The 15,803-nt window shown below is 37.5% G+C and overlaps 1 protein-coding gene and 1 pseudogene across 3 annotated transcripts in view; one reads left to right on the top strand and one right to left on the bottom strand.

Annotated features, from left to right (window-relative positions):
• Nucleotides 1-15,803, top strand: part of Atad2b (ATPase family AAA domain containing 2B) — a 129,251-nt gene that overhangs the window by 85,571 nt on the left and 27,877 nt on the right. For 2 of the 3 annotated variants that reach the window (XM_052186151.1, XM_052186149.1), the window contains exons 20-22: nt 5,398-5,533; nt 10,054-10,250; nt 13,286-13,445. In XM_052186151.1, coding sequence (XP_052042111.1) covers nt 5,398-5,533; nt 10,054-10,250; nt 13,286-13,445 — 493 coding nt within the window. The remainder of the gene's footprint in view (nt 1-5,397; nt 5,534-10,053; nt 10,251-13,285; nt 13,446-15,803) is intronic. The other variant, XM_052186150.1, reaches the window with a different exon arrangement.
• Nucleotides 2,054-2,806, bottom strand: LOC127687485 (60S ribosomal protein L7-like; annotated as a pseudogene).

Here is a 15,803-nt window from a genome sequence, read left to right as displayed (position 1 = left end):
CCTCTCCCATCCCCTCTTTTTTGAGACAAGTTTTCTCTGTAGCCCTAGCTGCACTAGAATTTGCTCTGTAGACCAGGCTGGCCTCAAACTTATGGAGAACTGCCTGCTCTGTCTCCTCTGACTGCTGGAACTAAAGGAGTATGCCATGACTGCCCAACTCGGTTCAATGCTTACAAAGTGATTGATTTTTATTTTATGTGTATTGGTGTTTTGCCTGCATGTTTTGCCTGTGTAAAGGTGTTGGATCCCCTGACTGGATTTCCAGACAGTTGTGAGCTGCCATGTGGATGCTAGGAATTGAACCTGGGTCCTATGGAAGATTAGCCAGTACTCTTAACTGCTGGGCTATCTCTTCAGATCCTTATTAAAAAATTTTAATACTCCAATTTTATATGACTTGTAATGGTATGTTTTAGACATACTGAAAAATATTTTCCCAGGAGTAGAAATGATGCTCATCTAAAATATTTACATGTTTTAAATGCAATATAAACCTGATTATATAGAATTTTATGATTCAAGTATTTGTTTTCTGAGTTCTTTCATGTTTTACCTTTGCTAGTTGTTTTTGATAGAATGAATTTGCATAATTTATTGCTCTACTATGAAACAATTTATTTTAAATAATCATGGTAGTAATAATAATAATTGTGTATATGGTTGTGTATGCATATGCAGGCTATGAAGTATATGTCAGAGGACAGCTTTTGAGAATGAGCCCCTTTCTTCCATTGTCATTTCTAGGGATCGAACTCAGGTTGTCAGGCTTGCGTGGTGGACACTTGTTACCTGCTGAGGCATCTTACTGACCTGAGGAGGCTTTTCTTACCTTTAGATTGTGTGTATGTGTGTGTGTGTGTGTGTGTGTGTGTGTGTATGTGTGCATGTATGCAGAAAGGTCATAAAAGGACATTATGTCCTTTTAAACTGGAGTGTAAAAGTAAGCTAGTTAGTTAGTTGTAAGCTGTCTGACTTGGATGCTGGGAATTGAATTTGGGTCCTCTGCAAGAGTGCCCTTCTACTCTGAACTGCTGGGCCATTCATCTGTCCCAAATAAAATTTAAATGTTTAGTATCTGATAGATATGAAGACTCTTAACCATAACTTTTAACTTATTGTCATAGAGGGCATAGCTTAGCTGTATGTAGTATTCAGAAATACTAAGATATTGATTATCCTTAATTAGCAGAAATTTGTTAGCATTGAATCCGATATTTTGGCTTCTTTTCCTTTTGTATCACTGTTCTGTATTTTTTTGCTTTATTAATCATGTAAATATTAAGAATACTTACATTTTTGAGATGTAAATTATGTGAATTCTCTATATCCTGATTGCATAATTGTGCAATTTAAAAATACTCTGTATAAATGTAACTTTTTCTCACCTGATGTAATTGTTATCTCTGAGTTTTACTGCTAGCCTAGGCCTAATCCTGGAAACTTTTTGCCTCCGTACAATCTAATCTAGGCCTAGAATGTTTGCACTTCTGAAACTTACTACTGAATAAGATCACCCTTTTAGCTCTTTCTGAACTCTGCATGGCTAGTTTACATCTAAATTCTCTCCAGGCTGACTGATTGAATCTGGCTTCTCTCTTGGCCTCTTACTCAACTGCTCTGCTTGGCCTCAACTAACTCTAAGCAATCCCTTCTGATCTTCTGGCTCCTTCTCTGGCGTGCTTTCTCTTTAATCTGTCTCTGTAAAACAGGGTGTGATCAAATACGCTGCAACAATTCTATAATAAATACTATTGTAAAATCATAAATGGGAAAGGTTTTCATCTATGTATATGTATACACACATACACACACATCTATCCGTCTATCCGTCTGTCCGTCCATCCATCCATCCATCTATCCATTCCTGTCTAGTCTCAATCTCATGGCAGTCCTCTTGCTTTATCCTCCTGATGTGAGGTATGATTGGCTCTGCTCTATTGTTAAGAGAATGATTCCCATGGGACTTGTGGTGTTGGTACAAATAACAATAATTTTTTAGAACCCCTTTTATATTCTTTTTTTTCAATTTTTTATTAACTGACCAGATTACAAAAATACCATGGGCTGTCAACACCTTAGCTCATCTGACTAATAAGCCTGTTTATCTCGTCTTCCCTGTTGCCAGCATCTCCACCTTCTACAAAGTGAGTTGTCTTTCTCTTCATTCCACCTCGTGGGAAAGATAACTTGAAGAGCCACAGGAAATTATTTGCTTCCTTGAAGCATTTCCCAACTGTATAGATCTCATGAATTAGGTCCTCTATGCAGATGATGTCAGATTTACCAAGAGCTCGAGCAATCAAAGAATTACCTTCAAGGCAATCTGCTTCTTATTGATTTTGCCATAGCCTCGCTTGTAGATGAACTCATTTACTGACCTCAGGTTGGGGTACCCCCATGCAATATACACAATAGAAGCTGGGAACTTCTGTGTGCCCGCAGAACCAAAATTAGTGTTTGTCATCAGAATCCGGGGTATCAATGGAGTAAGCCCAAAGGTATGCAAGGTATTGCAGCTTCGTCAGATCTTCAATGGCACCTTTGTTAAGCTCACCAAGGCTTCAATTAACATGCTGAGAATTGTGGAACTGGCATTCTGAATCTCAGTCCGGTACATCTGCCTGTACTCCTTGTGATAGTGCTTTGCCTTCCCATACATGAGCTTCTTCCTTGCCTTTTGCAGTGTCTTCAGGGAAAACTCGTTCCTCAGGTGCTTCACCTTCAGCTCTGCGAAATTCCTTCGCTTTTTCTTAAGAGTTTTTGGCATAGCAGCAACCTTCTTTTTCTTCTCTGGGACATCCTTCATGGAAAAGGAGAGCCCCTTTCATATTCTTATGTTTTTATATTCTTTATATTTTTTTTAATTCTTTATATTCTTAATGTTTCTATCTTCTAATCCAGTAACCAGAACATTAGAACTTCAATTCATGTTAATTTTCACGTTATCTTAAGTACTTAGTACTTAGTACGTATGTATTATATAATAGAAATAATATATTACTAGAATATTGTGCTAAATGAATATGTTTATTTTGAGGAAATATGCTCAGGTGTCTTACCTTTGAAATATTTGGTCAAAAAATTTAGAAATCATTGCTCTGTAATAATAGAGGTTAACAAACTATAGTGTTTTACTTAGAGTCTCACTGCCATTTAATATGGCAGAATAAAAATTATAATTCAGGGTTTTTTTTGTTTCAAATCATGTATTAATAGTAATTTTTAAAAAATTTTAATTCTATTATTTATTTTACGTGTATGGATGTTTTGTCAGCATGTATGTCTATGTACCTTGTGTGTACTTGGTGTCTACAGAGACAAGATGAGGGCCTCAGATCCCCTAGAACTTGTGTTAAATAAATAAAGATTGTTATTAGTTGCCAAGTTGGTGCTAGGAATTGACCCTGGGTCCTGGAAGAAGATCCAGTGTTCTTAGCCATTGAGCCATCTCTCCAGTCCTCCTGATAGTAATTCTTTCAGATGCCATAGACGCAGTTTCCTGATGTTGTGATGTGATGTTTTGTCTTGATGAATGGTCAAGGAGACACCACCTTTTATCTTCAACAGTTAAAACCATCACTCAATTCCTATACATACATTAAGGTGCCTGTTTGCTGCAACATGATGTCTTTTTTGTTGTTGTTGTTTTTCTTTTTGGATTTGGTTCTTTCGAGACAGGGTTTCTCTGTGTAGCCCTGGCTGTCCTGGAACTCACTCTGTAGACCAGGCGGGCCTCGAACTCAGAAATCCGCCTGCCTCAGCCTCCCAGAGTGCTGGGATTACAGGTGTGCACCACCACCACCCGGCTCACATGATGTCCTAATAAGTCTGGATTTACTTAAGCACTCGCTGTTTGTTTCTTCACCCTTCTATCAACAGTGAGTGGGAGCCTGCCTGGTGTAGCTTCCGGTCATATACCTGTAAGCACACATAGATTTCACGCACAGTAATCTTTTTTTTTATTTTTTTATTTTTTATTTTTTATATTTTTAAAATCAAATGAAGTTTATTATGAAAAGACCTTAACATAGATTTAAATGCAATAGAATGGTTCTCACCAAGAATTGGTCTGGGCTCTTTGAGAGAGAGAATTGTCTCTATGTCTCTATTTTACTGTACTTTTTATGTACATGAATGTTTTACCTGCATGCGTCTCTCTCCACCATGTACATAATTGCTGCCTACGAAGACCAGAAGAGTGTGACCACTAATTCACTGGTTCAAGCACAGTGATCTTGATTGAGTGAATGAGCACAATATGTGAAGGATAGAAAGATCACTGCTCGACAGTAATTAAAGTTTGGAGGGAAGAGAGACATTGAAAAAGTTATGGAAAAAATTATGGAAATGCTATATATAGTATGGAAATACTATATATATATATATTTGGGAAAGTCTATTCTATATGCTAAAAAATGGAGCTGAATGCTTACCTAATACCTAATGCAAAATTAGCTTAAACAAATCAAAGATATGCAAGAACTACAACTTTTAAGATTCTTAGAAGTAAGCATGGTAGTGAACTTTATGTCACCATATTTGACAGTTCTTGGACATGGCACCAAAAAAGCAAAAACAAAAGTACTAAAAATAAGTAAGGTGGATCTTGCAAAAATTAAAAACGTTTGTATATAAATGGATATTATTGGTAGAGTGAAAGGCAAACCATAAAATGGGAGAAATAATCAAAACAATAAGAAAAGCTTTTTAATCAGAGAATTTGGAGTCTAGAATTAGACCTAAAACCAGTCAACCAATCAACCAACGAGACAAAAAAAGCAAAGGCTGTGTTAAGTGTCATGTGACAAATATGGATGGTATACAGGACTTTAAGGAGCATATCTTGGAAGAGGAAGCTGTGTATTGAAAGCCTTGTTAGAGCAGGTGAGGAGATGGGAGGTAGGTAATCAGCAGACAGGAGGTACTTAGAGATGAGAACTACTGACTTACTTTACATTTTCATTAAAGATGTTTGAAGGAATAGTCTGTGTGAAGTGTTTCAAATTCTAGTTTATTGATAGCAGAACCAGGATTCCAGAGGGTATAATGAAATGAATTTGGTAGGAAAAGAACAGAGGATGAGAAATAAAAAGAAATATGAAGATTTTAAAGAGTTATTGTTAATATGATTACAGCTCCTTATTGTATGTTCTGAATATTTTGGTACTACGTAATATCTTTGCTTTTACCTGATGATTTTTACATATATACTCCCACTGGCTATTGACTTAGACACTGTACTCTTCATTGTGGTTTTTTTTATGGAGTCAACCCTTTTGTTAGAATGAATATGCTGTGTTTATTGAGAAATGGACAAGAAATGGAAGGAATTTTAATTTGATTTAATATGTATGCTTTTAATTCTGTATTCTTTTTTATGTATGTGTGTATGTATAGGTTAAATGTATCTTTAGAATACAGTATGAAGAGGTATTATATATTCAAAGGCCTATTGAAGAAGATCGAAGAAAATTTTTCCAAGAACTTATTCTCCATCAGGCATCAATGGCACCACCACGAAGGAAACATACTGGTAAGTCCCAAAGCTTTACAAGAAAAAGACAATGGTATTGAGAAATGTTCAGGTCAGGAGGGGGGAACCAGGAAAGGGGAAATCATTTGAAATGTAAATAAAGAATATATCTAATAAAAAAAGAAATATTCAGGTCATCAGTTTTGGTGGCAAACACCTTTACCCACTGAGCCATCTCACTGGCCTAGATAGACATGTTGAAAATGGCTATCTGATTACCTAATCCAAGGTTGAGTACATCTTTGTTAAAGTTTCATTAAGCCCAACTTCAGAAATTCTGCTAGATTCTGTATTCAACGGCTCAAAAAGCCAAGGGGAGAAAGTTATCAGTTCTGTGTTTCTTGTTCTTGAAATGGCAGGATGTGAATAACAAGTTAATTTCTTTGTAGAGCAGGGCAAGTTTGATAATCTGAAAAGTGCTATGTTACTTTCTCTTGTTACAAAATGCCTGACAAAATAAGGAAGGAAGGAAGGGTTTACATAGTTGATTCCAATAAGAAAAACATCCAATACATAAGGATACATCTGTCTTGGCGGGAGAGCAGGACACTGGTCACACTGTGTCTCTGGCTGGGAAGCCAAGTGGGGAATGCTGGTGCAGTGTGGCTCCTCCTGCGTGGGCCCAGACCATGACGTGGTGGTCTTTACACCGGAGGTGTTGGCCCTCTTCATAGATGTCTCTCTGCTCACAGACAAAACCAGAACTGAATCTCCTGGGTGATTCCACATCCAGTCATCTTGACAGTGAACTTGTAACAACAAAGGCTGGTTAGAATGTGGTCTTTTCTCATTTACTTGCTAATTTAAAAATATTTATTTAGTATATATTACGTAGTATTTGAAAGTCTACCATAGCCTTGTTTTAAGCATTTTATTTTTCTTGGGTTTGGAACCATAGCATTTAGAAAACCTCAAGAACTTGTTGGGTTTTAGGCTGTCTGAATTAGGGAAGGAGTGCAGTCTAAGACATTGAGGAAGGTTTCTTTTTTTTTTTTTACTTTTAAAGGTACATTAAAAAAAGAGGTCCTATTGCTAATCTTTCAACCTCTACAAGAAAACACCATTTTTGTTAAAACAATTTTAAGCCTATATTGCTTTGTTCTATTTTTTAAAGTCTCATTATAATTCTTGGAAAATTTCTTGCATGCATGAGTGCACTTTAATATGCACATCCACTCTTTTCCCACGCCCAGACCCACTTCCTACCCCCAGTGCCCCCAGACCCACTCCCTGCCCCCAGTCCCCCAGACCCACTCCCTTCCCCCAGTCCCCCCAGACCCACTTCCTATCCCCAGTCCCCCCAGACCTACTCCCTACTCTGAGTCCCCCCAGACCTACTCCCTTCCCCCAGTCCCCCCAGACCTACTCCCTTCCCCCAGTCCCCCCAGACCCACTTCCTATCCCCAGTCCCCCCAGACCTACTCCCTTCCCCCAGTCCCCCCAGACCTATTCCCTTCTCCCAGTCCCCCCAGACCCACTTCCTACCCCCAGTCCCCCCAGACCCACTCCCTTCCCCCAGTCCCCCCAGACCCACTTCCTATCCCCAGTCCCCCCAGACCCATTCCCTTCCCCCAGTCCCCCTAGACCCACTTCCTATCCCCAGTCCCCCCAGATCCACTCCCTTCCCCCAGTCCCCCCAGACCCACTCCCTATCCCCAGTGCTCCCAGACCCACTCCCTTCCCCCAGTTCCCCCAGACCCACTCCCTACCCCCACTCCCTCCAGACCCACTTCCTACCCCCAGTCCCCCCAGACCTACTCCCTTCCCCCAGTCCCTCCAGACCCACTCCCTATCCCCAGTCCCCCCAGACCCATTCCCTGCCCTCAGTCCCCCCAGACCCACTCCCTACTCCGAGTCTCTCCTCTGTTCTTTTACATTTATCTTAACTGTTCTTGTCAGATACTAAACATTTTTCCCTTTCTTGTTAAGTTCTTATGTTTTCATAAATATCTATTTGTTTTTGTTTTTATTGTTTATGTGTTATCATTAGTATATCAAATATTTTTACCTTGATTGTCAGTTTATTTTACTTTTTTATATATTCTTAGATAAATATTTTTAGTCTCATCGATCTGAATTTATCTTGAAACTCATTCTGCTTCAGCGTCTCAGTGCTGGGATGGAGTCACCATGTCTGGCTTAAATTCTCTGTTTTTTGGAGCATTTTTTTTCTTACTTGGCTGGCTTTCTTTCTTTCTTTCTTTCTTTCTTTCTTTCTTTCTTTCTTTCTTTCTTTCTTTCTTTCTTTCTTTCTTTCTTTCTTTCTTTCTTTCTTTCTTTCTTTCTTTCTTTCTTTCTTTCTTTCTTTCGATTATTTATTTATTATATGTAAGTACACTGTCGCTGTCTTCAGACACTCCAGAAGAGGGCATCTGATCTCATTATAGATGGTTGCGAGCCACCATGTGGTTGCTGGGATTTGAACTCAGGGCCTCCAGAAGAGCAGTCTGTGTCTTAACCGCTGAGCCATCTCTCCAGGCCAAGCATTTTTATTCTATATCTTTATGCTTAAATTTTTATTTCTTGTACTGTGTGTGATGGACGACTTTATGGATTTAGTTATTTCCCTTTACCTTTATGTGAGTTTTGGAGATTGAACTCAGTCTCTAAGGCAAGTATTTTACTCGTTAAGCCGCCTTACTGGCCTTCGTTGTGGGTTTTTTGAGACAGAGTCTTACTGTGTAGCCCCGGCTGGCCTTGAACTCATGATTGTCTTATTATACCACCCTGAATGGGTATATTCATTGACTTTCATTTTTCATGTTAAAGTCTTCATGAAAATACTTAGTATTTGAGTCCAGAGCTTTAGTATGATGGCAGTAAAATATTTTTTCTTTATTAAAAACTTTATGAAGATCTTTTTCTCTGTCTCTCTCTCTGTCTCTCTGTGTCTCTCTCCTCTTCTCCTTCTCTTCCTCCACCTCCCCCCCCCCTTTTTTTTTTGAGAAAGAATTTCAACTACATAGCTCTGGCTCTCCTAGAACTCACAGACATCTGCCTACCTCTGCTTCCAGAGTACTAGGATTAAAGGTGTGCGCCACCACAGTGGGCTTGAAAGATAACTTTGTAATTCAGTTCATATACCTGACAAAGGAATATGATGAAGACAATATGGACATCTCTCAGCACTTTACAGAAGAAAATAAAAACATTTCAGTACTAAAATGGGCAAATGATACAATGTACATAGATTGTAAATAAACATGAAGTTATTATATGAGGTGATGGAAATGTCTTATAACATTGGCATCTTCATTAGCATATTGTAGTCTTACAAGATTTCATCAGTGAGTAGAGTTTGTATAAGATTCCCTTTTGTTATTTCCTTTTGTAAGATTACATTTTTGTAGTGAACTTGAAATAAAAAAAATACCACAAACCAAATCCACAACAAAGTTAAAGCTAGGAAAATAGCTTTCTATCCTCTTTTACAATTCCCGCATTCTGTTGTTCCTCATCCCTTACCCTCTCTTTTGTTCTTCTATATCTTGTATCTATATGCACATTTGTTTAAATATATAGGCTATTATCCACTCTGAGGGAGAACATGTAGGGTTGGTTTTTGTTTTTGTTTTTTTTCTGAGATAGGGTGATCTTGCTTAATAACGTACAATCCATGTCCATTTATTTTACCAGGAAGTTCTTTAAAAGAATCAGAGGATATTGTCATTAGAAAATTAATGTTTTAAAGTGTTTAGTTTGTTTTAGGTATATAATAAAACTTTAGATTTTACATATGATAGTTCAGCCTGGTTTTCCAGGTCTTCTATGGCCTCAATATTCATTCATTCATTCATTCATTCATTCATTCATTCATTCATTTATTTGAACTGGAGAGAGGCCCTAGTGGTTAAGAGTGTATGTAGTTAAGCATGAAGGCTGAAATCCAGAGTCCCAGCACCAGGACACTTACAAAGCAAGAATGCTACATGTTGCTACATGTTGCCCTGGTTACCCTGGTGTGGACAAGGACACAGACAGAAGGGTCTTTGGGGCTTGCTGGCTGCCATTCTGACTGAAAAATGAAAGCTCCAGCTTCAGTGAGCAAGCCCGCCTTGAAGTATAAAACAGAGAGATAGGGAGGACACACATGCATTAGTGCACACCCTCAGACACAAGCGCGCGCGCGCACGCACACACACACACACACACCCTCGTAAGACACGTGCACATGTACATGCACACCCCTCCATGCAGCCGTAAGTACAAGTGTGCATGCACACACATTTCTGCTTTTACTTCTCTTCCATCCTTGTAGGTGTTGCTCACTGTTCCCTGTGGTTCTCAGAATGAGAGGGTAGAGTTCTAGAGGACTAGGAGACCTGTTGTATGTTGTTTAATGAGGTGAAGTGATTCTCTTACTTCCTTTTAATCTCCATTTGAAGTTTTACTTATTGGATTTTCATGGTTTGTGGACTTGTAATTTTACTTTTCTTACAGATGTTTTTGAGAGAATGCCAGAATACCAATTGATTTCTGGGTTATCATGCTAAATCTTACTTTCCCCCCACTTTTTTTAGCTCTCCGTGCTATGGAAGTGCTTCCACTTGCACTACCGTCCCCTCCTCGTCAGTTATCAGAATCAGAAAAAAATCGGATGGAAGACCAGGAGGAAAATACATTGCGAGAACTGCGGCTGTTCCTCAGGGATGTTACCAAGAGGCTGGCCACAGATAAACGCTTTAACATCTTCAGCAAACCGGTGGATATTGAAGAGGTCTTGTTTCAGTAGTGTGCAAACAGTGAAGTTGAACTGGCTAAAAGAAAAAAAAATATTGACATCTTTTTTGGAAGGAAAAAAAACAAAGGCATGGATGAATATTACCCCTAGCCTGTAAAAATTTTAATCCATGTGATAACTACCAGTGTCACCAGCAAACATCTGGTGACTTTTGAGTGAAATTAATGACCAATTCGTATATGTCCTCTTAATTATTTTTCTCTGTGATCACCCACTCTTTAAGAGGAGCATTGACATTACTTTTGTGAAATGTCCATAATAGACTATTTTTATTCCAGGATAAATCCTGCTTTAAAACTGTTGGTGATGGCCTATCAGGCCAGTATTGGCATTTCCTTAACTATTTGTGACTGTGGAAAGAGACAGTCAGGTCTCTAACTGCCTTATTAGTTTTTCTACTTTAGAAAGGCCTCTCGCTGAGATGCCACGAGAAGTTAAACACTTCCCAGGCTCCTAAAACTGTTTTCCTCTCCAAAGATTTTCTCTGCTTTGCTCCCAGTGGAAAATTCCTCACTATGTACGTGTATTGTTTTGTGTGATCGTGGGAACTTGGTCTGTGATGGTGAGAAAAGGAATTTTCCATTTGGTACATGCCAGAATGCTGTCAATTCAAAAAACTCTTTATCCTGGGATAATATAGCATGGATGAGCATAATATAATCTTTTCCGGCCTTCTCCTTATAGTTCAGACTCCATGTTTGAGCAGTTTTGGTGTCTAGTCATATTTGAATTATAAAGTGATTCAGAGTTGAATGTTGTGTCCTAATTGTGAAATCTGTGGTTTGGACCTGAGCGGATTCCTTTGGAATCATTACGTCATCTGTGACTGGAAAGAATAAGTTATTGATCTCTGAAAATATACATCTTCCTCTTTTAGAATAAAGGAACTGTCAGAAGTTTCAGTTGAATGTTTAACTACAATGTGTAGATTTGATAACTTTCAAATCACATGCAAGAAGGTCATTTTATTACTTTTCAGTGTTAGAGTTGAGGAAGTTGGCTTGTGACATAGCCAAGTTTAGAAAGTTTATTTTTTTCAAATTTAAAGCCCATAGTCTTTTTTTTTTTCTTTAAAAACAAAACAAAACAACTTAAGACAGGCTCATTATTTAGACCTGGATGACCTTGAACTTACAATCTTCTAGTTCCCAAATTTTGGGATTATAGGCATGAACACTGTGCTTGAAAGTCCACATTATTTTGTCCTTTCTATTGTAGCTACCTTCTGCTTTTTCCTTCTGGAATAACAGGATCTGAAAGATAGGCCTAACTTAATGCTTTTACTTTAAGTAACACACGCGCGCGCGCATACACACACACACACAGCTAATTTTAAAGCTTTCTTTTTATGGTACTAAGAATTGAACCCAAAATCTTGCAAGGACTCCACCAACCAAGCTATGCCCTAGTCCTAAAGACTGTTTTAAACAGATCACTCCCTCTGGGTGTATTTGGAACCAAGCACTTAAAGGAATTGTTGAGATGAACTAACTTTCTTCTTGCTCAAGAAACGTTTTTTTCCTAATCACTAAATTTTGGCAGATTTCAAATGTCATCTGCTTTTAAGGAAACATAAGTTTTATAAATCATGGCAGGGAAATGGAAAGGGATAGAAATACTAAGTAAGGTTTAGGTAACATTTTTGTTAATATTACAGTCTTCTTTTCTGACTGATGTTTATTCTGGGCTTGCTCTCAAAGCTGAAACAGGAGTATCAGGGGAAGGATAGAAATGTTTCGAAAAACAAGATAATTTCTAAGTAGCTTAAAAGAAAGCATAAGCCTTGGTGGTGGTGGTGCATGCCTTTAATCCCAGCACTTGGGAGGCAGAGGCAGTCAGATCTTCGAGTTCCATGCCATCCTGTTCTACAGAGTTCCAGGGCACAACCATAAAAGTATATATTCAAATAATGAATTAGAAGTGGCTAAAAACCTATTAAATTTAAAATCAACTGAAGAAAGCAAAACATTATAAAAACATGCTGAATTTAAAATTAAGCATGCACTAAGATACTCTTAATAGTTTAAAACTTGAAGGTGCTTTCTCATGTTTCTGTTCCCTTTTTTATGGCAAGGGCAAGATCTGAGAGTCCAACTAATAGTTCCATTACTACCTGCATAAGGGCCACCTAGAGCTGACAGATACATTTTATGGATGAACTGAAAAATGTAAAACCACATGTAAATTACATGCATGTGCTTATGCATAAACTTAAAACCACAGCATCCGTGCTCTCAGAAGCTGTAAGAAAACAAACCCTCACTTTTCAGAAACTGCTGGGAAGTTGATCCTGAGCTAGTTTTAGGAATTTCTGAAACTGCTTTCATAATCACTACTTGAAGTTTCTACTTGAGAAAACAGTAGACATAGGTTGCTAATTCTTCCTTACAGGTTATGTGACAGAAAACATAAAATATTCTATATAAATCCTGACAATGTCTCACTATCAAAAAATTTATGTGCGGAGACAAGTCCAGCAAACCCTTAGTTAGAAAAACAATACTTATTTTAGTATATGTGCTGCCGAAGCGAGCACAAAACAATACTTATTTAATTGACTTAAAATGTGTGTAATGACTCCAAAGGAGTAGAGAATACTTTCCATGAAATTGTTTGCCTTTTTATAAAACAAAACAAAACAAAAAAACTAAACAAAAAGACCCACAAACCAGAAACTCTTAGTATGAAAACTCTCTGCTTTTTCTTTTTGTGTTTCCTTGAGGTAGAGCAGTTACTGATGCTTCTCACTCACACATTCTCGTCACAGATAAACCCAAAGGGTTTAAAATCTGTTTCAGATTTCACGATGAGCACCATCAAACTTTTCATGGAAAGTATGCGAGTAACTTTTTCGTGCAATAAGTAGCTTAAATAGCACTGTAATTCTACTCTTTTATGGTCGACTATCTAGATTTAAATTATCAAGTGTTCCGTCTTTAATTGTGGTTTTATGACCTAAAGCATATGCAAAGCCAGATGTAATTTTCATTAAAGTATCCTGTTTGTTGTAGGTTTCAGATTATCTTGAAGTAATCAAAGAACCAATGGATTTATCGACAGTAATAACTAAAATTGATAAACACAATTATCTAACGGCTAAAGATTTTCTGCAAGATATTGACCTCATCTGTAGCAATGCTTTAGAATATAATCCCGACAAGGACCCCGGAGGTAAGGACACCGTGGCAACATTGAAGAATATCATGCCTCTTTCAGGTCGATAACTGAATGTGCTGAGGAACTCTGAGACAGTAATAACCTACCTGGAAGCACTGTGCTTAACTCAGAGGGTCCTGCAGTTCTAGGCACTGTTGTGGTTTTGGGCCAAGATTTAGTTACCATTTTTCTTTTAGTTTTTATATTGAGTTCTAATTTTGTTCAGATTGATGGAATATTTAGCAAATGAACTTAACTTAAAATTTGTTTGTTTAGTTAGTATTGTCATCAGTAGTGCCACTAAACACAGGATTTTTAATTTATGGAACTGAGGATTGGATAAAGTTATTTATCACCCCCTCCCCCTTTAATGACAGGGTCTCACTGTGTAGTCCTGACTTGCCTGTAGCTTGATAATGTAAACTAGGCTGGTCTGAGAGTCACAGAGAGATCCACCTGCCTCTGCCTTCTGAGTACTGGATTAGAGGTGCATGTCGCCACGCCCAACACTGTGTATCAGGATTTCCTCTACAATGCTATCTGTTCTGTAGGTTGGAGGTATTCTTGTATGATTTTATTTTACTCCTAATTCCATCCTTTATTTTCCAGAGGTGTCTGTTATTTGACATAGTAACATTATGCCATCCTCAAATATGTTAAGATCGCATTCATAGCTATCCTGGGAGTCATCTATCTAGTTTTGAGCATGCCTGTGAATCTGTAGTTCCAACTCTTGTCATTGCCCTCCAGGGAAAATCTCTAAGAACATACCTGTGGTTAAAGAAAATAGAATTACTGTAAATAGGGATGCGTTTATGCCATACTGTGTGTCATGGGAATCATAGAGGATTTAGTGTTACATAATCTTAGGGCAAGTGTAAGGAAGTGGGGCTTAGAAGTGAATTGGATGTTGCTAGGCAGCAGTACCATTTAGTAATTAGATGTTCTAGGAATTGAGTCAGCCCAGCAGGTAAAGGTGTCTTCCACCAACCCTGGAGATCTGAGTCTGATCCCACATTTTGGAAGGAAAGCATCAATTCCTATAAGTTGTCTTCTGATCTCAACGTGTTTCTCCTACCAGACAGTGGTGTTAGTGAGAACAGGATTATTTCTAGTCATTTTTGTAGACAGGACAGTGTTGATGTTTTGTTCTGTGCTTAGATATAATTACAGAGTTGTGTTGTTTTTATTTGGCCCATCATGCTCACACAGTGGCTTTGTGTGATGCTGTTTTTAATGTGAGTACACCAAGATTAACTGACCATGTTAGATAACCATGTTAGTTATCTGGAGCTGTTTTTTATTTTCCTCACTCATTGAGGATTTTGTTTCTTTACTAGGTGATACACAAAGAATTATTTTTAAAGGATTTGTGTAGGTTTCTGTTCTTTAAAGATACTATATCTGTATTTAGGAATAGTGTTTCTCAACTTAAGCCATGCAGCTATACGAAATTATTTTCCATCTGAATTTAGACCATAGTAATCAATAATATCCTATTTCATGTTCAGAAACAGAATAAAATATTTTCATAGGAGGGCTTAGTGGGTACTAGTTTTTAACTTTTTTTTTTAAAAAAAAAGATTTATTTATCTTACGTGAGCACACTGTCTTCAGACCCACCAGAATAGGGCATCAGATCTTATTAAAGATGGTTGTGAGCCACCATGTGGTTGCTGGGATTTGAACTCAGGACCTTAGGAAGAGTAGTCAGTGCTCTTAACTGCTGGGCCATCTCTCCAGCCCTCTAGTTTTTAACTTTTGTGTTAGGATATTTACTTTATAAGTGGTTTATTTCTATTTTATGTGCGTGAATGTTGGCCTGAATATATGTAATGGTTAAAATTGGACATTTTCATACATCTTTTTGCTATAAAATAATGTAATCCATATATATGTATATGTACATATATATGTGTGTATGCATATATGTATATATATATATATATATACACACACACACACACACACACTCTAACATTTTTTGAGACTCTTATTAATGAGTAGATTTGTCCTACATTTAAAAATTATATTTAGATGTGATGTGGTAATGGCTTATTCCTGGACATGTTAGGACTTTGAGTTGTTTTCCCTCTATCATAAATATGAAAAAATATGTTTATAACATGGCACAGATACTTAATTCCAGCAACTTAAGACTCTCAAAATAAAACAATAATAGTAATAGTAACAACAACAATAATAATAAAGACATGGAGATATAGCACAGTGGTTGAGAGCTTTCCTGAGATCTGTAAGACCCTAAATTTCATCCCTTATAAAAATTATACTTCCTAAATAAAAGTTATATTTATTTGTATGTATATCTTCATATTTTTGTTAGGATAAATTTCTTAAAGTGAAATTTTTGGA

The sequence above is a fragment of the Apodemus sylvaticus genome, chromosome 6, assembly GCF_947179515.1.
Source record: "Apodemus sylvaticus chromosome 6, mApoSyl1.1, whole genome shotgun sequence".
Classification (NCBI taxonomy): domain Eukaryota; kingdom Metazoa; phylum Chordata; class Mammalia; order Rodentia; family Muridae; genus Apodemus; species Apodemus sylvaticus.
This window is presented reverse-complemented; position numbering and strand designations above follow the sequence as displayed.